At 39.6% G+C, this 26,030-nt stretch overlaps 1 protein-coding gene across 5 annotated transcripts in view; it reads right to left on the reverse strand.

Annotated features, from left to right (window-relative positions):
- Nucleotides 1–915: 915 nt before the first annotated feature.
- The window catches only part of LOC146459901 (uncharacterized), a 38,236-nt gene continuing 13,121 nt past the window's right edge, over nucleotides 916–26,030 (reverse strand). For 2 of the 5 annotated variants that reach the window (XM_085088636.1, XM_085088639.1), the window contains exons 6-22: nucleotides 24,273–24,455; nucleotides 23,657–23,735; nucleotides 23,091–23,124; nucleotides 22,852–22,924; nucleotides 21,384–21,517; nucleotides 18,442–18,582; nucleotides 17,614–17,788; nucleotides 17,039–17,155; nucleotides 16,360–16,449; nucleotides 15,222–15,498; nucleotides 12,602–12,631; nucleotides 10,100–12,159; nucleotides 7,112–8,053; nucleotides 4,993–5,184; nucleotides 4,147–4,317; nucleotides 3,213–3,371; nucleotides 916–2,118 (exon numbers count right to left, since the gene is read on the reverse strand). In XM_085088636.1, coding sequence (XP_084944762.1) covers nucleotides 1,915–2,118; nucleotides 3,213–3,371; nucleotides 4,147–4,317; nucleotides 4,993–5,184; nucleotides 7,112–8,053; nucleotides 10,100–12,159; nucleotides 12,602–12,631; nucleotides 15,222–15,498; nucleotides 16,360–16,449; nucleotides 17,039–17,155; nucleotides 17,614–17,788; nucleotides 18,442–18,582; nucleotides 21,384–21,517; nucleotides 22,852–22,924; nucleotides 23,091–23,124; nucleotides 23,657–23,735; nucleotides 24,273–24,455 — 5,061 coding nt within the window. In that variant the 3' untranslated portion in view covers nucleotides 916–1,914. Of the gene's footprint in view, nucleotides 2,119–3,212; nucleotides 3,372–4,146; nucleotides 4,318–4,992; nucleotides 5,185–7,111; nucleotides 8,054–10,099; nucleotides 12,160–12,601; nucleotides 12,632–15,221; nucleotides 15,499–16,359; nucleotides 16,450–17,038; nucleotides 17,156–17,613; nucleotides 17,789–18,441; nucleotides 18,583–19,445; nucleotides 19,732–21,383; nucleotides 21,518–22,851; nucleotides 22,925–23,090; nucleotides 23,125–23,656; nucleotides 23,736–24,272; nucleotides 24,456–26,030 lie in introns of those variants that run through there. The other 3 variants (XM_085088638.1, XM_085088640.1, XM_085088641.1) reach the window with 3 other exon arrangements.

Consider the following 26,030-nt stretch of genomic DNA (forward strand, 5'->3'; position numbering starts at 1 on the left):
TAAGAGTAATTATGGCTTTTTTCTCCCTTTAACAAAGTCATTTGGCAACTTGTTCTCTTCGTCCCTTATCCTCCAGTCTCCTATTTCTTGTTCTCTCGCATTTTTTCTCACCCTCTACTTTATCTAAATGCATGTCATAGGCTAGGATGTAAAATCTAACGCTGAACAATCCGACGAGTCAAAATAAATATTTTAACGCGTGAAGTTGCAGTTAATTATAGCCTGGTAATTAAATGTTACTTGTTCCTATTGCCAGTGATCGCCCTAGAAGACACGAGATCTCTCCAAGTGATCATGATCGTATACCTATTGTTTGCGATCTTCCTTCATTTTCCGTCCGAGGTGCTTGTTTCATTTTGAGAGCTCAACGGAGGGCGGTTATTGGTGATATGTCTACAGCGGTCAAACATTTCGTTTGTGACCGCTTTGTAGCCGGAAAAATTCAAACGAAATGTTTGAGAAAGTTGGTTTCTGGTTTGCTTTGGCCGTTACTGAAAAGAGAAGCTTTAAACATCAAGAACCAGTAAGAAATTTTGCGTTTGTGTTTCTGTTATCGGTTTTTCCCCGTCTTTTTCATTTCATTGTAATTGTTTATTTGTATGACGGCGATAATAAGGTGGAATAAGTAACATATTGCTTCTTCTATCGCTTCTGGGTCTTTAACTAGTGCTTTGCGCATTTCAGGAAGTAGGGCGTTTATCAAGAACTACTTTTTCAGGTTGTGGGGTGGGGGGTGGGGTGGGGACACTTATTAGAAGCGCGGTCAGTGCTAATTGGAAGGGGGGCATCAATCCGATCGCTTAACAACTCTTTCGAGGTGATTTCAGCGATTGGGAACATAGAAACCATAGCTTAACTGTGCCTTAACTTGGCTACACAAGTTTATTCCTTTGACGCAAGAAGACAACACTCGAATAGATAATAGATGGCGTTGTTTATTAACTATGTACGAGGCGAGAGATGTGGGTACATTTACACTTGAGGGTTATTAACACACGGGTACCATAAAAGAGGACTTCCCCGCGAACAAGACATTACGGACAGTGCAATGTTGAGAATTATTAACAAGCACGGATTATTTGATTTATTTATTTATCAAATTTGATTGAAAACTGATAAATTATTGATGGTTGGATTATTCACTGAATTGACAAACGAGCAAGAGCTGTACAAAGTGACAACAATTTAGTTGAATATTGCCCGCTTTTCTTAGTAGTATTCAAAAATAGCACTTTGACAGATTGAAAGTCCTTTCTTAGCTTATCGTATTACACTCAATTTTCACGATATGAAATTTCGCGATGTTCTACGTTTTAAAATCGCAAAAATTGATATTGTAAATAATAAAATCATTTCTTGTTGGAATAGATTTCAACAAATTTTGTGATTTGCGAAAATTTAAATATTCAGTTTTCGCAAAAAGCGTTAGGAAAGGTCCCAAATGCCGTTAAGCGACAAAAACTATAAAACATATGAAAAGCGATTTACATATACATTTGTACCTAAGCAGTGCTGAACGATTGGTACGAAGCACTATTGACATTTGTACGGTATTTATAAAAATATCCTAACCTACCTATCAATATTGAGTCGCTTTAAAACATTGCTGATGAATTCGATTAAAAGAGTATTAATAACTCCATATCATGCAACTTGTAATAACGTTTTCAAAAAGCTGTCGCACTTATTTTCAATTTAAAAATGACAAAAACGTCTATTGCTTGTACAAAATTGTCCTGTGAGGTTCCTTTTCCACATAGTGAATGCATGGTGTGTGGAACTTCCAAAATATGTTGCTATTGGAAACCATCAGTGATATTGGAAAAGGGGTTACGGTGAGCCAACAATGAGAGCAACTCTTCAATTTTCTACATGATTTCTCTTCAGAAAGCTGACCAAAGGAGGATTCTGGCCTCAAGCAATGGCATTAGCTCCACACAATTTTGAGATGACCCGCTGCAAAGCTCTCTTCTGCTCCGTGAGTTGCCTGTTTGCCTTTTCCACTCTCTTCTCGCTGGCTTCAGTTTGCTGAAGTGCTTTCGTGAGTTTCGCGTTTTCGATGTAGAGTTCTTGCACAAGATTTCCTGAACGCGTTGCACTGACCTCCGATTGTTGAAGCTACAGCGAAAAGAAAAACATTGAGAGAGATAAAAAACACCTCATTATGTTCACAGCAACAAAGAAACAACCCGAAAATGTCGGACTCAATTTTTGGTGTTTCATCCACAAAACTAAGGGCGATGAAATGACTGGACTACCTTTTTAATCACGCTTCCTTCTTGTAAGCCCCCAATTTGTTCCACGCTTAAGTCCCACCCCACGGAATGTCCGAAAACACAAAGGAAATGCTTGAAAACTCAAGTGAAACAACGGTCAAAACACCAAACATGATTCCGTCGACGTAAATCAAGTTTCAGTCAATTTGGTCTTCAACATGCAGCAGTTTATCTGATGGACAACCCATTCACTGATGGTGTTGTGCTTTAATTGGTTGTGCGGTAGATTTTGGAAAAGCTAGTTTGAACTTCACTTAGAACGGCGATCTGGAACATGCCTGATATAGTTCTACGGTACATCGTTTTCAAAGTTACCGGGGTGAAATATTATGGATGTCGTCTTCTCAGTGCTTTGATTCAATAGCTAAAAGTATTCTCAGTGAAAAATCCTAAAAAAATATCGAATTAGTATATCAGGGATTTAAGAAAAAAAGCAAGCAAACTGCATTGCTTTTGAATAACGTGTTTTCTTTCCATTCAATTTCATGTCAGTTAAGCTACGACGGCTCAGTGTATTTTTGCATGAAAAATAAAAACTTGAATAAAACGTGAAAAGTAAAGCCTGCATTTTTATTATACTGCACATGGTGATTCTAACTTTTGAACAAGTGACTGAAATCCTAAACTTGCTCAAATGAAAGCTATGTATTACGCTATATAATTAGTGTACTTTGGCATGAAAACAAAAAATTGACCACCACATGAAACGTAAAGCTTGTGTACTTTTTTTTTAAGGTGGTTCTAACTCTTGAGCCTGTGAAGAAGAAGAAGAAGAAGAAGAAGAAGAAGAAGAAGAAGAAGAAGAAGAAGAAGAAGAAGAAGAAGAAGAAGAAGAAGAAGAAGAAGAAGAAGAAGAAGAAGAAGAAGAAGAAGAAGAAGAAGAAGAAGAAGAAGAAGAAGAAGAAGAAGTAGTAGTAGTAGTGACATTCATATTACCTGTTTACTAAGTCGCGCCACGTGCTCATCTAATGCTTCTCGAGTCTGTTTTACTTTATTCTGCAATTCGAATTTCTCTTTTTCCAGCACTCGTATTCTTCCTTCCCACGAAATGCTCGCGCTTTCAAGCTCTCGCAGCCTTCGAGTCTTTTCTTCAAGCTGTAGGATAAAAAGGATCGCAAACCTCTTAAGAACGATCACGGCTACCGCTACACTGTTAGCCTGCGTAGCTGGCGGTATTGTAGGCGCGCGCGAAATAAAGTTTTGGCAGCAGAGCCGCGAGAAATATTTCAAAGTCCCCCTTCTCTCCTCGCGGCACGCCGCCAAAACTTTATTTCGCGCGCACCTACAATTCCGCCAGCTACGCAGGCTACTACATTGTACAGTCAACTGGCTTTGCAGAATTTCAGTTAAACGAAGCTTTAGGGTTAGCTGAGGGTTTTAGGGTTGGTCTGATAGTTTGAAATGCTGAATTCCGATAAGCTGAGAGCAGGCAAATAAATCATTTATTACTTGTACGTAGATTAAGCGAAGGTTACTGTGATCACCAAAAACTGGGAAAGTCGACTCGAGGTTTTCCGCAGAATTACAAACATCCCTCGAAGATTTCCTAAGGTATCCCAATACTGACCTCCGAATACAGTCCGAAGACGAACTTGATGCGAAGATTTCCGAAGACAGCCTGAAGACTTACAAAGCTCGAAGACTCTCGAAGATTTTCAAAAGCGATCGACAAGTTTGAAATTACTTCTGAACTTTTCTTTCAGTGAACATACATTTTTAATCACAAGACTGCTCAAGTAACTACGAACTTACAGTATTCAACATATTTGAAAATTCTTTCAAATTGGACTGGCATTCTTACGATTAACGATACAAATATTGCAAAAGACAACCTAAAGAAATGAGATGAAAAATGAAATTTTTTTCAAACCTTCTTGCTGAGTGCCATGACCTCTGCCTTTGCCTCGTTAAACACTTTTTCCCTCAAGGCTTGATCCCGTTCACTCGCCAAGTTGGCTCGGTGAAGCTGTTCCTTTAACTCGCTCACTTCACGTTGATGACGAGATTTCGCTGTTGTCATTTCCGTATTCGCAAGCGCTGCCTACAAGGAGAAAAAAACATTAAGATTAGAAACTATCTTTTTCAACGTACTCAGCAAACAACGAAAAGGAATCTCAGTGAAGACAAACAACTTACCATGAAGGAAAGACACATCTTACCACACGTCATATAACATTGCACGGAACGTCACGTACAACACGAACAGATCACGTAACATCACGCAAGCTGCAAACAAGATTTGGCAACACAAAGACACAGACAAACTGATTCACATGCACAGTTTTCACTATAGCAGAGAAGAAAGATTTTAACAAGGTTTCAACAAGTTTTGGGGATTTTTCTTCACTTTTAGGTCACGTTTCAAAAATACTTGGTTCCTCACGAACCTGGACTTCCAAGCAAAAAATTTCGTTTCATCATTGTGGTGTTTACAATATTGATTAATCGCGTTACGTTGTGATTTAATTTTTCGTTGACATAAGGTTTCAAAACAGAACATCAAGACCGAGTTGATCGAAGTCCGATTAGCACTTGCCCTGGGTTTAATCGTGAACAATACCCACTAGTTGTCATGGTAACTAGCCTGGATGAGGGCTTATCATACTTCGTCCAACACGGCCCAGGTTATTTAAGAAGTTCAGTTTGCACAGGGTGGTTAATTCGGAAGAGGACATACAGACCCCGTCTACGTGTTAACCTCCTAAAATTAACGCACCTTCTGTCTCTCAGTTTCTAGTTCTCTCTTGTGGGTTCCCTGTGCATTAGCCAGTCGTTCTTTCAACACGTAAACCTCTTCCTGAAGAGTGTTCGCTTTGGAGTTTTTCTCCTTAAGGACTTTCTCTAAGACCTGCTTCTTTCCCTGTATATCTTCCAGTTTCTTTTCCATCGTGATGAGATCATTTTTGGCCTGCAAAAGTTTTAAACGGTTGTGTTTACAGATGAAAAGCGGTCACAAGGGACTTGAAATTATGTACAGTCGAACCTCGACTTTACAGAAGCTTAGAAACAAGGTCTCTGGATAAAATCCTAAAGTGTGACCATTCAAATGAAAGCTACTGAGCAATACGTCCCTGTGGTGTTGTTTATTATGCTGTAGAAGTTGGTTCTAATTTTTGAGTCTCTGGATGAAATCCTGGAGTGTGGCCATTCAAATAAAAGCCACTGAAAGTTTCTTAAATCTTTCAAAAGTAATGTTCACCAGAATGTGAGATGAAAACTATTGTGGTTCCTTAGAAAAAGAACCCCAAAGGATATAATATAAACGGGAGGATCCATCCCCTCCCACCCGTGAGAAAGTGTTCCTAGGAGACATCTTCTGAAGAGCGTTGTCCCTTAGACAGCACTGTATGAAAGGAGGTTTAACTGTACCTACTTAATACGTATTTTAGAATTAAAACACAGACCAAACAGCTAAACAAAGACGACGCAGGACATGAGCACGATTAACATCAATTAGCTAATTATACAACAGGTATTCGATAACATTGATATACAGAGGACTGCAACAAGTAAAGAAATGTTAATCATGAGCGTGAACGACTGCGAAAAGATGCTCTGAGCCTGTTACAAGTTTGTCAGGTCAAGCACATTTGTGACAGTACAGAGAATAATTAACGCAGCAAAACTAAGGTGACATGTTGCAAGCTTTACAAGTCAATGCTGAGAACGGTTTGAAGAAACAGGCGCGAAAAGTTTGCTCCTAATAGTCTTATAGTCGTTACTTAGTATGATTGCGTTGAAAGACTTTAAGTTTGAGACACCTATTTTACAATGCTGGCGTAAAAATGAATGATTACAACAGAATATATGAATGCGTTTAAATCATAAAGCCACGAAACACTCTATTACCAGGAACATTTAACAAGAGAACAGTTTCTCTTACGAGTTTTAATTAATTAAAACATTCGTGTTAAAAATACCATTTACGAAGGGAACTGAATGTTTATGCACACCGAAATGCAAAAAGACACGAAAAAAAAAAAAAAAAAAAAAATTGGGGGGCCGGGTTCTTTTCGTTACATTTTGCTCTTAATAACAATTGCTGTTTGCTCTTAGCCATCCCTAAGTCAAACAATTATTCTATTTACATGGAACGAAAGCTTCAGTTACAAGAGAGAGTTAAACATTTTGAAGTTTAAGTATTTACATTTTAACTCCGTAAACTGAAACACTGTTTAGTTTATTCAGTTTTAAGTCGAGCTAGACATGTCAAACAGTTTTTTACAACATTCTGATTGCTTTGTTGGTTAAACATATTATAGTTGTAAGTACAACGTACTTTATTTCACGCCTCTGTTTATCACACTATGGAGTATTTAAGTTTAGTAGTCTGTTGTTTCTGTACGTTGCAGTTTAAGTCGTTAGAAGTGACGTAATGATCAGTGAAGCGTGTCAAGTCCCGGATGCAGTAGGGTCAAGTCCATAATTCAGTTGGCGCGAAAAGATGTTTTCAAATTCTGAATGCAAGCTGTCAGCTTTAAAATTACTTTTACGTCAAGCACTGTCACACAGGTTAGAAAGCAAAAACATTAGAGCTGTTAATAAACGTTATGAGCTTGCCACACAAGAAAAAGGCACACACTTTACTTACTTAAGTCGAAAGTGTTAAAGGCCAGGAAGTTATTAGAAAGCGTTATCTGCGTAGCAAATGTGTTAAGCTTACTATTACACCACACATTAACGCATTAGATTACCAGTTCTAAAATGTTACATTACTTATGCCACACATTAGAACATTAGGATGTCATTAGCTGATTCTTTTACCATTAGCTTACTAAATTAAAAGCAAATTAACAGCAAAAAGAAAAAATAAAACCACCAAGAGATGACGACACCTTCTCAACTTCAAACTCCCTCTGTCGCAGGTTTTCCATGTCTGCAAGCTTTTGGGTCAGCTGTGTTACTTGTTTCTCCAATTGGCTCGTTTCCTCCCCGCGTTGCTCGAGTCTACCCTCGAGGGCCTGGTAAGCACTATCTCGCACGGCAAGCATGCGCTCTAACTCCTTGACCTTGACGTCATCTTTGTCCGAGATCTTTTTGGACAGCAGTCTCAGCTTCTGTTCCAACTCCAAATTGTGTTTATTGCGCTGGTTCAGCCGCTGCTCCAAATCCTTGTTCTCAGTCTCCCAAACGGACACACGCGTTTTCAGTTCTTGAAGTCGCACGGTTTCCGCATCCGCGAGCTGGTTGGTCAGCTGAGCCACCTTGTCTTCAAGCTCGGTTTTCTGTTTGTTGTACCCCTGAATCTTTTTCTCCAATTGCTGATTTTCAGTCTCTTTCATGGTTAACAACGCATCAAGCTCTTTCGTCTTCATCATGGCTTTACTCAAGTCGCTCTGAAGCTCCGCCATTTCGCTTTCCAACTCGGCGTTGTTCTCCAGCAATTTTTTGTTCAATTCTTGGTTTTCCAAATCTCGACTGCGCAACATGTCCTCGATCTCTTGGCTCTTATTCATGATGTCTTTGAGCTCAGATTCAGTGGAGGCCAAACCTGTCAGCTGCGAGTCTCTCTCCTTTAACTTCTCCTCTAACTGTTCTTTTTCCGAATTGTTTAAATTCAAACTAACTTCAAGTTCTTGAACTCTTAGCTTAGCTTCTTTAAGCTCTGTGTCCATGCTGTCGCAAGTCTCTTTCAATCTCTCGTTTTCCGAACTGTGCTCGCGAAGTTTCAGTCCTAAATCGTCCACTTCCGAGGCTCGAAGGTTTAAAAGGACATCCATTTCATCCGTTTTAAGCTTAAGTTCTTTGACTTCATTTCCCATTCCTTCACTCTTCACCTTCGATAACAAAGCGCCAAAAACTTACTACAGATGTCACAAGCAAAACTAATAGATCTGACGCACAGTGCACTGAAACGAATATTGCTACAAAACATCAAATCCAAAAATGCGCGCAATTAATAATGCTATTATCAAGCCGGAGTTGGTTCAGCTCAAAAGAATGAAACGCCGGCTAAAAATCCTTATACGAGAAACAAAAAAACAAAAAAAAAAATGAACAAAAAAAAAAAAAAAAACCCTCATATCAAACGAGAAAACATGCAACGTAATTTTCTCATAAAACACTATTTTAGCCATAGAACAATTAAAGCGTTTGAAAATGAAAAAATATTGAAATTCGCCACAGCAGTTAAAATACGTTTTCTTTCACAAACTTTAGAGCCCCAAGAGTGAACTAGATCTATTTTCACCCGAGATTGGTATGCACATTAAAACAAATTCTCCCCGCTAGTTCTATAAGAATGTATAGAAAATGGCGAACAGAATTAGTACGTACGTATTGGGGCTTAAAAGACCGAACAACCCCTCGACCACGCCTTCGGTGTTAAAGTTATGTCTTGTGTAAACTAATTTACATTGTTGCGGAAATATTATTTCTTCTCAAGTAGCTTAACTCACTGGGGAAATACGACCAGGAAACAAAATCAGATTTGGGGTCAAGAATCAACAATGTTTTCCGGACCCGACTCAAAAGCATTCCCTTGAATTTAACAAGCAAGAATTTCTTCTAAAATGTGTTCTTTGCTCAATCTAAATAAGGAAATACTTGCTCACGCAAAAATGTTTTTGTGTCTACGGCTTCTAGAGAAGCGTAGACACTATGTCATCGGGTTGAGTGAAAGAGTGAAAGAGTGTAAGAGTGTAAATGCCACAGGAATCCCAAATAAAATACTATCGAAAGCCGACGCTAATCCTATCTAAGCGATTGTATTTGGGGATCAGGACAATGGCGACAATACGGTAAATGATGTTTTTCGATGTTGATTTGCTTTTTACAAATAGTTTAAGTGATGATTTGAACCAGAATTCTGTAACTTCTGTAATTTTCATCGCAAACGTACCCGAATTTACTGCGAGTGATCGCTTACAAACACGGAGTGCCTTCAAATTTTACGTGCGTGTTTGCACGCACGCATCAAAACTGAAAGTTTTTTGCCTCTAATAGCAAATGCGTCGTTTATTTCAATAAAATGTTTTTTTTAGAAAGCTTTTTGTTGATTTTTGTGTCTTTGTCAATTCATATATGCGTTTGAGAAGCGACAAATGCGTAATCAAGGACAATTTGCATAAGCGGGTTGAAATTTCATATGCCAAAGGTCTTCATCAACATGCCATGAATTTTGGCAATATTTTTGCGTTCAAGTGTGTTTTTCGGCAAATGATTAATAGGTAACCATATTATTTTACGTCAGCTTTGGAAGCCAACGATATTTATTTATCTACTGCGCATTTTATCCAGTTTAAACCGCTCTAGGAAAAAGTTAATTTATGCGAAAACTATGGAAACACGACAGGAGTCAAAGGGTTAAAGAATGATACTTGCCATTCATAAGTTCAGTATAGATTAATTAATAGTTTCTGTTGCATTTTATGCCTACGTTTCAGATTAGAACTTTGCTTTCAGTACTTTATGTTTAGAACTTTGCTGCATTGCTTTTAATACAAAGTTGTGGTTCACGTTGTAAGATTATATAATATATTGTTTATGTTAGAATAAAGTTACAGTTCTCTGCATACAAAATGTTTGTGGTAAACGATACCAGCTTAATCTCTTCTCATCAGTATTCTGTGCAACATTTTACAACCATTTTTCTTTTATCTCTATCCTATTTCCACTCCTCCCTCTTCGTTTTCATTTCAGTCTTATTTTCCTTTTCTTCAATTCTTTTATAGCACATTTCTATACCAGTACTGCAGTAGACACATGCAGTCTGAGACTGCCTATTTTTTTTTTTTCAGTTTAAGGAGCCTTTACAGTAACAAAATCTTTCCGCTCTCGAATGTAAGTAAAACGATAATGTAAATTACCTTACTGGTACTTACCTTCTCCGCCTCAAGTAGTTCCCTTTCTCTTTCTAAAGCTTCCCTCTCCATCACCACTTTCTCTCTTTGCAGCTCATCCAGATGAACTTTCTGCTCAGTAATTTCTTTGATGCTGTTTTCCAATATAAGTCCTTTCTCTTTCTCAAGCGCTTCTACCTTACTCTCAAGCTCTACCAGTTTCTCGCGAGATAGTTTCAATTCCACGGCTTCTTTATCGCTGCGAGTTAAAGTCTTCAGCTCAAGCGTTTGAACTTTCGCCTCGAGCTCTCGCTTCTGCTCTTTGAGAAAATTAATCTCATCCTGGAGATGTTTAACGGTTTGTTCAAGAAGTTCAGTTTCGGTTTTAAGTTTTGTGGCGTATTCCTTTTCAAGTCGTGATCGAAGTTCAATCTTTCCCTGTACGCATTCCTCTTCTAATTCCTGTTTCTCTCGCGTGTAATTTTTCTGTAGATCTTTGATTTTTCTCTGGTAACTTTCCTCGAGTTCGTTTCTCTCCCGAGAATAACTTTCCCGAATTTCCTGCAAACCAACCGTGCCACTCTTTTCGAACTCCGCCTTTTCACGCGAGTAGCTTTCCTCCAGCTGTGCTTTCTGTTTTGCGAAGCTCTCTTCTAAGTCTGCTTTGTGTTTTGCAAGCAACTGCAGGAAATCGTTTTTAAGTTGTCCTTTGAGCCCAGCCTCGCCCTCGGTAAACGCCTGCTGCAACTCGGTAATTTGATCTTTGTACCGCTGTTCCAACTCAGCTTTTTCCCGGGAAGCGCTCTGCAAAAGTTTGGCTTTTTCCTCCGTGTAATGCTCCTCGAGTTCTGCTTTCCACTTCTGAAAAGTCAACTCGCTATGAGTCGAATTTTCTTGAAAGCCTTCCTCGATTTTCGCTCGTTCCTCATCGAATTGCTTCTCCAAAGCTGATTTTTCCTTTAGGAAGCCATTTTTCAGTTCGGCCTCTCTCAGCGCAAGTGTGTGGTTGTGTTCATTTTCGAGGTTCTCCGTTAGTTCAACCTTCTCACGGGCAAATCTCTGCTCGAGCTCGTTTCTCCCGCGAGTGAACGACTCCCTCAACTCTGCTTTTTCTCTGGTAAACTTCTGTTCCATTTCTGCTTTCTGTTCAACAAAATTCTGCTTCAGACTCGCCACCTCCTTAGCATGAGCCTGTTTGAGATCCCACGTGCCGTTTGCGTGATCCTCCTCGACCTTGGATTTCTCTTTCTTGAACTTATTCTCCAGTGTGCTTATCTGCTGTTTATGCGCGTTCTCTAGCTCCGATTTCAAATTCGTCCATTCAATTTTGTCCTTAGCCATAGCGGCCACCTTGGTCGAATTCTGTAATTCCCACTCAGCTTTCTCGATCCTAAACTGCTGCTCCAATTCCGCTTTCTCGTTCATCAATTTCAACTCTACTTCCGTCTTTTCACTTTCCACAGCTTGTAGCTTCTCAATCAGCCGTCTTTCTTCCACGTCCATCTTCTCCTTCTCTTTGTCCATCTCACCTTTGAACAGTTTCTCCAGCATTTCCTTCTCACCCCTGTGCTCTTCCTCCATCTCTGATTTTTCGCTCTCGTACTCCGATATCAACAACTCCCTTTCTTGCCTAAACCCACTCTCTAATTCGTTCCTGAGGTTCTCCTGCTCGCTCTTAAGCGAATGCTCCAAATCCTTCATCTTCGCTTGGTATTCCTTCTCTAATTGCTCCTTCTCCAGGTTAAAGCCCTTCTGAAGTCCTTCCATCTCTCCAGTAAACTGCGCCGTTAGGTTTGCTAGCTCGGTGTCATACCTACTCCGTGTTTCTTGGCTATCAGAAGCAAGGGAGCCCGTGAGTGACTCGATCTCGTTCTTAAGATCGTTGATTGCTGCCTCTCGTTCCTTCAGCTGCGCTCCTTGTTGTGTGATCGTATCACCAAGCTGTTGGACTTTCTCTTGGAATTCAGTGACGGACTGTTTCTGTTCCGCCAGGAGCTTCTCTTGTTCACTGATTGAAGATTCTTGTTCCTCAACTTTGGCTCTGTGTGTCTTGATTTGCTCCTCTTTTTCCTTCAATTGATTCTCAAGGTTCGCGATAACTCCTAAAGAACAAACGTGTACAGAGTTTAAGAATTGTATTACAAATGAAAACGCAATGCACAGTAAAACCAGATTTGAGTAAATAAGTTCTTGCGTAACTAAATTGAAAAACCGTAAACAATGCGATACTACAGACGCGGGGAAGTTTTTAACCGGTAAATGTAACGACCACTCATGATTGCCCATTTGCTTAGCTTTTAGCCAGTCAAATCAAACAACTCTCTGATTTACACAAAGATGAGGCCAGGGCGTATTTACACTTATCTTCAAGGTAAAGAAGCTTTCAGAAATTCACCGGCAATCGGACAATTGTCACGTCAACATTTAATATTTGTTAACAATGTACATTCTACTTGAGTAAATTTTTACTGATTGACATCAACAGAGATGCTAGTTCCGTTTACAAACTGTAGTTCCTGTTAACGTATTTATCACACAACTTACTCTTTTGCTCTTGCAGTTCTTTAGAGTCGTCTGAGAAAAGAACGAAAAAGCACTGCTAAGTATTGATCACAAAAAAACTACACCACAATTCAAAAGATCCAATTCAGCCCTAAAGTGCCAATTTAGCCCTGGCGACCTGGGGGCTGATTCTCCCCTTTTAGGGACATGTGGGTCACAACTTGGGGCAAAATACGGCTATCAAAGATCATTTCAGCCCACTCAGGGACTCATTTTAGCCCTTAAGTACATTTCAGACCTTACAATTACAATTTTCGCCCTTATTTTGCGGAGTCAAATTAGCACTCAATAACCATTTCAGCCCCCTCGGCGACTCATTTTAGCCCTAAGATGCATGTCAGTCCTTGCGATGAGAAGAGGCAGTAGCATTGTATTTAACTCACCGAATCGGCTTCAATTTAACGGGTTAAAACAAAGCTTTTGAATTTACAGTGTGCTTAAAGTACAAATCCATACACGGCTCATATAATTTGCCTTGTATTCCTGCAGCGTATTGTATCAACTCTGTGGCCAGTAAAGAAAGTGTCCTCAAGAAAATAACAGATCAAAATCAAATGAGGAAAAAACGAAGCGAGTTCTTTGTCGACATTCTGCTTCACGTTTTGCCTACCAACAAGCGCAATAAATTTTTCAATTGCCTTTAAAGCCCACCAAGAATCGCCATTTAAAAGTCGAAGTCAAGTACAACGAGGACCCTGCATGCGATTTATGTGATGATTTGGGAAAGAATAAAGTGAAATGAAATGAAAAAGACAGTTTAAAGGAGAGGTATTTTGGTTGACAATAAAGCTGGTACAGTGTATGAACGAAAATATCAGGAAAAAGAAAGCAGTTTTGCGTACGGCCGTCAAGTAAAGTAGTCCAATAATTGAGATAAGAGCAAGGTAATGTTTGACAAAGAAAGGTCATAATAGAAAAGAATTGTAAGAGGAAGAGAAAATCTACGTGTGGCATACGAAAGATAGAAGTTAGTTCACAAAGGCAATACCAAGTTTACCATAAAACTCGACAAAGAGGGATGAAAATAAAATGTCAGAAGAAGAACAACAACAAAGAAGACCTTTGGTGAAGACGATTTGCTCATCACATTCAACGGACCAGGGAATAGGAGGTACATCGTCGTCTGTAAACTGACCTGATGAGGTAGAAAGATGACAAGAAGGAAAGGACAGAAAAACTATAGTTTTGCTTAACGTCAAAGGAACATGAGTTTTTATAGTTTGAATGATAAGATGGCGAGACAACAGAACGGAAAACACAACCTCGGGAAGTCCTACTTCACAGAAATGCGACGCCAGATATTGCAATAATGAAGATCACTGGGAAACAAGATGAGAGAACCGAGAACTTTCAACACCTGTGCCAACAAGGCTCACAAAATAGTTGCCCTTCTTAAACAAAGACGTGTTTAAATACATGCAACATTACCAGCCACTGGCTCATCCATCAGGCATGTGGTGCGCATGGTCAGTAAGTGCTGGCTGCCGCTGTTCGCCAGCTGTCATTTGGTGCAGTGCGTTTAGTCTGGTTAACATATTATCAGTAAGTGTGACATATTACGATTAATATTGCTACACTGGTTACCAAAGTTACCCTCAAACATACAAACGAGAGAGTCAGTTAATAGTGCGGGTGGCAGGTCAAACAATTCAGCCTGTAAGGTCAATTTATAGTAGTCAAAAATGCGATCCGTATGTATTGCGCGCTAGAGTTTTAAACCTTTCGGCACCGCTTTGTTTGGTTTGTTTAACAAACTAGCTAAGCAATCTAGAGGACCAAAGATTGGCCAGCTGGCCAGAGAAAAGAAATGCAAACTTAAAGGCGTCATAAGGTTAGTTCTGGCAATTAATAAAAATCGTAAACGTGGAGTGCCGTGCTTTGCTAATAGCTTTACAGAATACAGAGAAAAGAAAAGAGACTTGAAACCCTTTAACAAACAGCGCCCTTTAGAACACCAAACTCTCATCACACTACCATACATACGCTCTGCCCTTTCAACCCAACACCTTAAGGATTAATCCCAAGTCATGTACTGGCCTCTTACATGTACATTTGAGTCTTGATTGAAATTGTTGTATAGCCATTTAAATAGGTGGTACTGTTCATTATACTGCACAAGGCGGTCTAACTTTGGAGTCTGTGGATAAAATCTTCAAGTGCAACCACTCAAATGAAAGCTATCGAGCTATTCTTTCCTCTAGTACTGCTTAGTAAGCTTCCGTACAAAGCACTCTAACTATCGAGTCTGATGAAAAATTCCTCAGGAGTGACCATTCAAATTAAAGTTATTGAGCAATCCTTTCCTGGTACTATTTATTAATACCGTACAAGGTAGATCATCCTGAACAAGGTGGTTGAAACTTTTGAGTCTGTGGATGAAACTCAAATGCATGGCCATTGGAACGAAATTTAAGCCGTTAAACAGTTGTTCGTTCTTCAATTTATTAGTAAGGAGTTTGAGAAATTTAGTAAAATTTGTTCACTGTCACTTCACAATGATAGCACGCACACACACTACTCTTTTGTGCTAAGGTTTACCTACCGAAGAACAGGGCATACGCTGATGGAAAAATTTTTCGCGCGCATCAATTTTGGTGCTTACCCGCATCCTCATTTGACCCGCCATCACCGCTGACTCGCACAGAAGGCGTACCGTCTGGCTGGTCAGCGGTATCTGACTCATCCGTTGACGTCGCACCCTCCTTATTTCGTTTAATCACTACTGGCTTCGTGTAGTCGGAAAGAACCGAGCCATGCCGATGAACCTTCTGGCTGTCCTGTCGTTTCCGATGGCTGGGCCGTCGTTTTACCGAACTGTTGACTTGTTGCGTGAGAGCTTCGCATTGGAGACGCAGTTCGTCGTTCTCGTCTCGAAGTTCCTGGGAGAAAAGAAACGAGGTTTGTAAGACATTAGAAGACGTCAAAGGTTTAAATGCAATTAACGCTCGCTCGCTCGCTATGCAACAGTTAGACTGACATTTGACATTTAAGACCCTTAAAACGTTTGCGTAGAATGACCACAACTTCAAAATTTTTTGCTGTATAAAGTGTTTTTTTCTTCATCTTGGTCACAGCGAATGATAGCTTTCTTCATCGCTTGTCACACGATGTAATCATTTTGATGTTGGCCGTGGCGTTGCAAACGCTAACTACCAGTCTGCATCAGGACACATGACGAACCAATTGCTACCAACCACAGCGCTTTATACTGAGACATGCAACCAGTCGACCTCATCGTCTGATGACGACCAACAGTAATGAGCGTTTGGAACTTCGAAATACACATTAAAGGGACTACATCATGTGACAAAACAATAAAAGATATCTTCTTCTCTTATTTCTTTCCCGCTTTCCCACTTATAAAATTCCTTCGCATGACGATTTTCAAGACACTTAAGAGACTGAGTATTTAACAGTCGAGATTAAATTCACAAATTGCTCCTGAGAAAACACTTACATGTACTTTAACCTAACTTAGAGTGCTTTCCATTTGCTTTCCTGGCCGGCCAGACCAGTCGTTCCGTAAACGGAGTGTACCAATTTAAAGGAAAGATACTTCGAATTCTTCAAAGTGGCACATTGTGAAAGTAGTGTGCGCTATTTTGAGCCAATTAAAAAAGGTGGCATTTAAACTGTCGGTGTATTACGTTTGCGAAATGATTACACTGGCCGGTCAGTTTTGACAAATGGAAAGCGTCTTTAGCCTGGGACGCGAGATTACTACAAATTTGTAAACTCACTCGGTTAATTCGCTCCAGTTCCCTGACACTTTTACTGTTCTTCTGATTTTGCTGCTGTTTCAGTAGTTGTTGCTTCTCGACTTCAGCCAGCTACAAACAGAGAACAAACAACACAATAGTCACAACATCGAAATATCAATTCTCCAAGTCTATCACCATACACTTCTTGGGAATTCCATGGTTCATAAAGACAATTTCCCCTCGATTCTCACCCCAGTTTACTTGCTAAAATTATTGTAACGAGCATTTACAAGCTGCAGCGCGACGCGAGAAGTTGACCTCTGTATCAACTGAGATTTTAAAAGGCGTTTCTCACAATCGTTCTCGATACATTTTATCACTCCTGACTCGCCTCCAGTCGACCCTCTAATTTTAAATCGTAAGACGACATAGGGTGACTGGGTTCTAGTCAGCATCCACCCTGTCATGGATCAAATAAGACGCGATAAATCGCTCAGATCCTTTCACGTCCCCAGTGGGGCTAAAGCCGCCTTTTTACGCGTTCATCTAAGTATTTACAGATCTCGCCAGACACACCTTATCAACTACGGTTCATGATTTTCGCTCATCTCAAACGTTAAGTATTTCCTTATTTTCCTGAAGGTTTTGAGTTATTGGAACTAACATGTACGTCAAGTCTAACCAAATAAGGCAAGGCCACCTGTCAACTGTCACTTACCCTGTTTGACAGATCTGACATGGATTCCAATTCTTTCTCCAGTCTCTCTCGGGCACTTTCAGAGTTGAGGAGCTTTTCCTGTGAATCTGACAGCGCCTTCTCAAGCCGCAAGATTTCCTAAAAGAAAAAAAAAAAACAGAGAAAGTTGACAGACTGAAACCAAAAGTTTTAAACATTTCAGATAATTCAGGGTCTTCCTGCAAAAGTTGGTCTTCTCCGACAAAACACGCTTTGTTCGATTTGCTGTGTTTCTGCGATCCGCAAAGGTACAAAAATGCGTGGTTACACCCAATTTCAGTAGCCCTTGTTAAGATATGCTTTTCCTGTATTGTGAGAAACTGCGCAAACATTCCTCCGTACGAAGAGGCACAGTCTCTAATCTGCGTAGACTTACTAGATCCAACAAGAAACTCTGATGAAACTTCTTTTTCGCTCCAACAAATGCCGACCTCTGACTTGTATCAAAGCTCTTGTCAACTCCCCTTTCCCAACAACAACAGCAACGAAACATGTCAATCTGCTTGATTCACGAGCAATTTCGATTTTGAAACTGAAACAAAAAAATTACCACACACCTCCTCGGCCTCGACGAGTTTGGTCCTAAGCCGCTGCTCTTCCGTTTTAGTATTCTGAAGCGATTCTTCTAACAAGGATCTTTGTTGGTTGGCGGAATGCAAAACTTTGTCTCGCTCTTCGGTCAGCGTTTGCTGCAAGTTCTGCAGTTTTTCCGTGTACAGATTTTCTTGATCCCTGGGAAAAGAGAGAAAAACGTTTAAAATTTGCCAGATAGCACCCGGCGGCGAGCCCGCCCCCCGTGTTACTACGTTAATTGACTGACAGGTGTCCAGACCAGTTAATAACCTGACCTTATTTACCGACAATTGAGCAGGTACTTTCTGGTGAAACTAAGCGGTTTCTATAAAGTTTTCAGTTACAAGATACTTATCAACACTGCTTTACTCTTTACGATAACAGCGCACTCTCATTAGCAGGGGGATATTGTCTTTATATACACTTAATTTTCAAACAACGTTAAAAAACGTCTGTACAAAGCTGTTTTAATAGAGAAATAAATAGTTTATCTCTAGAATAGCCTAGCTGCTACTACCGATTTTTACACCTGGGTGAAGAGAAGCATTGTGAAGATAAACGTCTTGCTTAGGTCCGAGCTAAACTAGGAAGCATTGTTGTGAAAGAAAACTGATTCTTCTAATGCGGCTAAAATGGGAAACATGTTCCGAAACGGAGTATTTTTTCGAGGCCCAACGCTTTTGACTTCGCTCAAAAACTTTTTCAAGTAACCAAAAAGAAGATTTACCTCCGGGATCGACTTTCGGAGCCAACTACCGCGCCATTTAAATTACCTTGCGTGTGTGCATAGAGGAATTTTTTAAAGCTCTTACCTTAGTTTCGTCTCGTGTTGTTTTTCGAGTTTCTGTGCCGTGTCCTCGCTTTCCACAATAAGCATTTCTTTTTCTTCTGCAAATTTGACCACGTTCTCCTTGAGGGCATCGCGCTCGGCAGACACTGTTTCGACTTGAGATCTGAAAAGCAAAATTTTTAAGTAGCGTAAAGTATTTATCAAGGAAAAGAAAACAGCGGTGTTATAGCTACTAAGGTGCGCTAAAACGATGATTAAGTACGCTAAAGGCTTTTATCTTCGCGAGGTTTTCTCGTTTAGAATTCGCGGTAAAAAATTAAGAAAAGTTTAAACCCGTTATTAACAATCGGAAAATCTTTATTGGCTGGGGTAGGGTGCATTACAACCTTTCATTTCTGTCATGGGAAGACATAATAACAGTTTCGTATCTCTTTCCTAAGGATTTCTTTTTGCGAGTTTGATTTTCACGAACATTTAAGCAACACATAACCACAACGAGAATTAAACACGCGAAAATAAAAGCTATGGGGAATGTTAAGACGAAAAACTCAATAGAAAATAGAAAATAGAAAGATAATAGTGGCTCAAATGAAACTAACTATTGAAGTCCACAAGTTTAGTCTTCGAATCAAGAGATACACTGTAGAGGAAGTTTTCTTCTGATGACAATGTTCATTACTCGAGAGTAAGCTTCACAGTGAATCACATTTCGGCGTAACTGAAATCTTTTGACAATCTAAATTGATTCCTTTGTTGAACAAAACACAAAGCGCGAGCGCAAAAGACTATATTAATCCGGAGGTGTTTAAGAATGTATTTACATGCAAATGAACTTAATGAACAATACCAAACGATTTGTTTGCACAAATTGCTAAAATAAAATTTGGCATCTAGGTTTGTTTCGAAGCAGGAAAAGTAAAGTGCTTAAGGAGAGATTTTAGAAATATCAACGCGATGTACATAACAAACTAAAATCTCAACAATAATTGTCTGAACGATACAACTTGGAAACGTAAGTATAGCTACCTTGATAGACGTGACATGAAGTCGGCCAACCGTCTGTTTGGGTCTTTTTCCGAAACAAACGATTCTGAGTCACAGTCATACTTGAGTGAAGATTCTTTGCCCTCGATTTGTCTTATTTGCAACGGCGACTTGGCCATTCGCAAGGGAATATACCTAAATCTACGGAGCGTGCATCATCAAAAAGAGCTCAACGATAGATGCTAACAATGTGACTGCGTAACGAAAATGAAATACTGCGCACAATCTGAAAGTTCTTAGCCGGAAAGCAAAGGGTGGCTGGTGTTACTAACTGAGATCATTACAGTTGTGAAAGCTCCTCCCAAGAAAAAAACCGCCTAAAATAGGAGTTAACGAGCAATTGACCAATCACAACGCCGTAAATTAACAAGGCGTCGCACACGTGCACGAGCCCCACGTAAACAAACAAGCGCACGTGTAAAAATGGAAGTGATACAACAATACGCCCGAAATATTTTTTTTTTCTTCTTTCTGTTTATACAGTACCTCAAATATACCTGACTCTAAACAAAAACAAAAACAAAAAAGGAGCAAAACTATACAGGTCTGGAAACAGACAAGTGGAGTAAAATTTGAAGCAAACTGTTAAAAAATTTCCTCTTTTAGGAGAGAAATCGACGATTAAAAAATACGGCAGTTGTCGGCTAGTCCTTTAAGTGGGTGATGTACAACAAGGGGGCATGTACTGGGGTTTGGGTCACGACACGAGCTGATATCACTGAATGATACAAGAATATGCAGCTGCCCTAAAAAGAGGCTGGACCTGTTGGTTACAAAAATTTACAGCGGAATTGAAACTTAATAATCGAGTCTGATTGCTGATTACTACATTTGTTTAATCGAATGAAGTGATTTCCTTCAGAGTTTTTCGGGGATTGGAGAACAGTGCTGGCTAAGTGGTGAGCTCCTTGTTGGGACAATAATGACATTTCGGCAAACGCATACCATAGAATTTCATATATTAGCCTTGGGCGCCTATTCTTTCAAAAGAATTTTTTCATGTAGAGGTTTATTTTCGGGGAAGGTTCGGTTTTGGAAGGAATTTTGTATTTCAAAATTGGTTGGGTTTTTAAATAAGACTAGCCTAAACAAATTAAGCTAACACCTTCAAACTGCTTACCGTAATAGTCCAGGGACTAAATATTCAGAAGGGCTTATTATCCCAATGAGTTCAGCCTTATATTTGGGGGCCTTATTTTCGGAATTTTACGATAAAGTTATACGCTCCAAAACGGGGGAAATGAATAAGTGCCTTGACTTTAATGACAAATAGCAAAGAAGCCTTCCTTGGAGGAAAGTCGTTTTAACTGTAGGGTTGGCCCCTGATGAGTAGCAATCTTTGTAGTATCTTTTGCCATGATATTCCATGTACCTTGCTCAGTTTAGCAACTGGAACCCCTGATCTTGAATTCCAAAATGTCCACAATTTTGATTCCAAATTTCGGCGCGAAAATTTCGTTAGGATGCGCCCGCGTGTATCACTTATGCTTATACCTACATGTATCGCATGTATACAGCTGTTTCGTCAAAGGTTGTCCAAAAAAAGCGTAAAAGCGTACGCGACATTGCTGAAAGGTAGTCTGGGAAAATACCCAATAAATTTCAATAAAAGCTCACAATCCATAATGCCTCGACCGTAAAGCGAAGACTTGAGATGGCGGGCAATATGGATTCTGAGCTTTTATTGAATTTATTGGGTATTCCCAGACTACATGTACCTTTCGGAATTGTCATGTACGCTTTTACGCTTTTTTTTGGACAACCTTTGTCGAAACAGCTGTAAACATCCTTGTGCTTATGCTTGTGTTGTACGTGTGAATTAGCCTTGTGAAACTACTCGAATGCTCAATTGAATCTACGGAAATTATAACTGACAAGTATGATTCTTTCAGTTTCAAGCACTATTTATTTTTGACTTACTTTAGATGAACTATTTCGTGCTTGTAAATATTAACAACAGCCTTCGGTAACCCACTCTGTTCCTCAACCACAGACTCCAGTAAGTTGGTGAGCTGATGAAGACTCAGTTTCCCCTCCACATCTATTTCTAAATCCTGCGAAAGGTTAGAAGGAACAAAACTTTAAAGGATATCTAAATGCTTCCAAAACTGGAACACGAACGTTCAAGACACATCATACATTGAGTAGTGATGTAAAGTACCGCACAACACATAGTTTCAGAGCTATATTCTTAAAGACCCAACCTAAGTTCTTCTCATAACATAAAACATAAAGCAAAACAATACAGATAAACCTCGCTGTGCGACCACCTCTCGTAAGCGACTACTTTTCCAAAATACCAAACTTTTTCCTGTCAAATCGCTATTGTTGGAACCTCTTGTAAACGACCGCCTCTCGTAATCAACCCCGACCACTTTTTGGGCGGACGGTTTTTTGAAATTTTGTATTGTTTTTAACCCCCCATAAGCGACCAACTGACAAAAGACTCGATATCAAGACGAGCTTTTATTGGTAAATGTAATATTTTTGAAGCACTCCGCGTTGAGAGCATTGAACTGACGTGCTTAAACTGGCAGTTAACATGCGGACAGATCATATGATCCGTAATCATGAAAGGGTAATATACAGCACGCTGAATACAGAACTATAGGATGTGTCAAATTAGAGTCCGTGTTAAGAGGTTCTTCTGCATCATCAAATCTATCCCATACGGCGCAATAAGTAAATAATAAGACAGACTGCTCTCGGTTCAGCAATCATGCTGGAAATGGCTTTTTTCAGCTGCGTAATGTAACGTCGTCACTTGAAATGCTTTAAAATGATTTTAGTTCTCTAAAACGATATTTTGCTGAAGTTCGGGTGATCCACGGGTTTATATATGCAACTGGGCTGAGTTGTTCAAAGCCCGATTAAGCTAATCCTGGGTTAAAGTGAACTTTGATTCGAGTATGTTTATTAATCCGTAAGGATTCGTCCAAAAGATTTGTCCCTCAGTTTTGCCTTAGACTTTTCTTTACCATTAGATTAAAATGAGCCTTTAAAATAATCCTTAATGAACGAGTTGAAAACCGCGGTTCACTTTTAATCGTGGATTAGCATTAATCGGCTCTCGAACAACCCGGCCCTGTATCGCTGAAATTGAAATTAGCACAGGCAAACGACTGAAACATTTATAGACTTCCTGTGGCGTGACTTCTAGTAAGCGACCACCTCACGTAAGCGACATCTTAGCCTTGACATTTTGAGCGGTTGCTCACGGGAGGCTCGACTTTATACAGAGCATGAGAATGACAGGAAATAATCACCAAGGACAAAATGTCCTTACATTCAAACAAATTCTCCCAACTTAACCAAAAGAAATATATGGACAACAGTGACAAGAATACGAATGTTGATATTAAGGCTTAAATGGCTAAGTAGTACTTACCTCTAGTAGGGGAATGGCTTCCTCTAATCCCTGGGCCAGCCAGAAATCTTTGATGTCTTCTTTTTTAGCAAAACTAAAAGAAAAAGCAAAATAAAACAATGAAACAAGATTTCTACAACTGCACCGTTACAACTCAAGTTAAATCAGAGGTAGTCATGGCCTAAATAATAGACTACCGCTTGTTTTCATTTTAAATTGTTTATCGAAAACATCCGTTATTAGAATTAAAAAACACTCACCCAGTATTTTCAGGGTCCAGTATGGTCATAATATCTGCAAGGAACAAACAATAACACTTAAAAATACTGCAATTCTACACAAACACGAACTCGAATAGAACTCGTCGGTGTGATACATTATTTTATTACTGTAATGGGGCATTCATTGTAGCAGTTAAAAGTTTTGAGCATTTACCAGCTGAAGGTGACTTTCCGTCTTAAAAGGCATTTGACTTTTGGCAAGATACATTCACATAGTACAGTTTCTGTGCTATCAAAATCATTTGTGAAGACTTCTTTTAATGGTGAGAGGATGTTGACGATGACATCCTCTGAATAATTATAAGTAATGTTTCAAAACTTCATAAAAACCAAAATCCAACAAACTTGAAGTTCAGCAAAAAAGACACAAGTTTATAATAATTCTTTAAACAGGAGCCTACTCTGAAAATAAGAAAAATTTGATCAGCTGTGGTTGTAGAATTTAAGACCAGGGTATTTGCCGGCTGTTTACACTATAGTAGATGACTCGCAACTGAAGGTAAGAATGGGCAGTACAAAGGCCCTTCTATACATTTCACACTTACCAAATGCTGAGCTACTGCCACCAGTTCTAGTAGAGAGGAAAAATGACGAGTCGTCATGGACGACGGACCTTTTCGGGCCCTGTAGGAGAAAGGTTGATAAAACAATTCAGAATAAGTAAACAAAAAGAAATGATTGTCAATAACAACAAAGAGAATGGGTTTCAAAACAAATGAAAACAAACAAAAACAATTTCCTGAAAGGCATTATTAAGCTGCCGTTACACATTGAAACTTTAAGCTTTAATTTATGTGCAATGGCACTGTGAAACAAGTTTCATAAAGTAGTGTTACATGGTGAAACTGGTTTTTTACCACTGTGACCGTTGCGAGCCGTTGCAGAAGTAGAAAGCGGTTCTCCTATTCGTGAAACTTGTTTTGCAAGGGAAATTTGAAAAAGTTTCACGAAACCAACCATGTTACACAGTGCAACGCCTGCTGAAACTTGTTTCGTAGTGCCATTGCACGCAAGTTTCAGCTAAAAGTTTTAATGTGTAATGACGGTTTTAGCAATTGGACCTAATTCAAAATAAGAGAAGGTGAAACTAATTTTGTCCATTTGACCCTTGACCCTCCTTTGGGTAAAGAGCTCGTTAGCTATCCACACACTAATTCTCACCTTAGAAGTGTAGTTTGGTGTTTGTTGTTCGTGATTGTAAGGTGTTGAATGCTGCTGTTCCCAGTCAGTATCCACGTCCGACTGCTGAATGTCTTTAGCCACAAACAAACCATGTAGGAATTCATCAAAGCTAACTCGACCATCGCCATCTTCATCCAGCTCCTCAAACAGGAGAGCCAGCTCCTAAGAATATATTTTACCATGAAAGTCAGGAATGTGTAAAACGAGATTAATTTAGCTTATATTCAAACCTAGCTTGCTAACTATAGGTTCCCACCAGTGTGATAAACCCAATCACAGGTATAAGAAAAACTAATCTGTGTGCAGACTGGCATGATATCATTGCAAGCACAAGCACAAGAAAAAAGAATCCATTTTCCCTTTGTATATTGCTTGTGCTCATTCAGGAGTTTGGACACAAGCGCATGGGACCCGGCGTGACGTAAGCAAAAGCAAAAGGCATTTGAAGAACTTGGACAGCGGTACTGCACGTGTATAGACATACAGTGTGAGCCTGCTGTGTACAGTGTACATCTTACATGTGAACATTAGGATATACATGTAAGTAAATGTAAAATGTAATTTATTTACCCACAAAGCACCAAAGGGTTCTAGAAGCTCGTTCAAAGGTGTTCGTGCATTCTGGGTTGAATTGGAATTTAGAAATGTTGGTTTTGTGGAGGGAAACTGGAGAAAACCCCTCAGAGCAAGAACGAGAACCAACAACAAACTCAACCCACATGACGCTGAGTCTGGGAATTGAACTGGGCCACATTGGTGGGAGGCGAGTGCTCTCACCACTGCGCCATCCCTGCTCCCCTTGTGTCCTAGCTTGTGCTCATTTATGCACTCATCTCATAGGGGACAACCAGGTTTAAAGATGGAAGGTTGTGGGGAAACCAATTTAAATTTATTTAACAACTTTAAATAAAAAATAGGCACTCGAAGGAGTGCATGTGGTTTCAGCTACCATAATAAAAAGTTATTGCCTGTGTTCGAGTGACCCTCAAAAGTCATTGTAAGAAAATGAAAAGGAATCTCTTCAAAGATCAATAAATTATGTGTGACTGTTACATTTACTGTAGGTTTTTTGTCTGCTTTATTAACTCCGTTTTGTGCATTAATGAAAAAGTTACAAAGCTGGGGTGTTACTTCGGTAGGTGTATGTTATATGTTAGTGGGGTTGCAAATTTGTAGGGAGATTATTTTCCAAATGAAAAAGGGGAATTTTTAGACTGCCATTATAGGCATCTCTTTAGCAATCACAAGTTTTGTGTATAACTATGCAGGTTTCAAACTATGATCTGTAGCAAAGTCAGCGACCAAAGGAATTCTAAACATGCGGTCCATTTTAAATCAGCCAATCGATGCTTCGGGCCCGTGCAACGATTGTAGAATATTGCAGTAAGAAAAGAAAAAATTCAGAGGGGTAAATGAACAGCTCTAGTCAGTGCCAAAATTGTGCAGCCTAATTTGATCGTGTTGTCATATGGGCGAATTTGGTATGCGCTGGAGGATTTCGGTTTGTTTACACTTTAACACACAGGGGACAGTAATAGATATGGTTTGGCTCTCCCATGGTTCGCATGGTGAAGAAGTTCCGTTAGGATCAAGACACACAGATAAACAGACAATAAGCTTTCTTAATTGAAAATTTTATTCAGACAGACCCGTGTTCACCCTTGAAAAGCAAATACGTTCAATTTTCGCCTCGAATGAAGGCTACGTGATCCAAGCGCACCGCGAGTCACTAAAGCA

The sequence above is a fragment of the Pavona decussata genome, unplaced genomic scaffold (assembly GCF_977016875.1).
Source record: "Pavona decussata unplaced genomic scaffold, jaPavDecu1.1 SCAFFOLD_215, whole genome shotgun sequence".
NCBI lineage: Eukaryota > Metazoa > Cnidaria > Anthozoa > Scleractinia > Agariciidae > Pavona > Pavona decussata.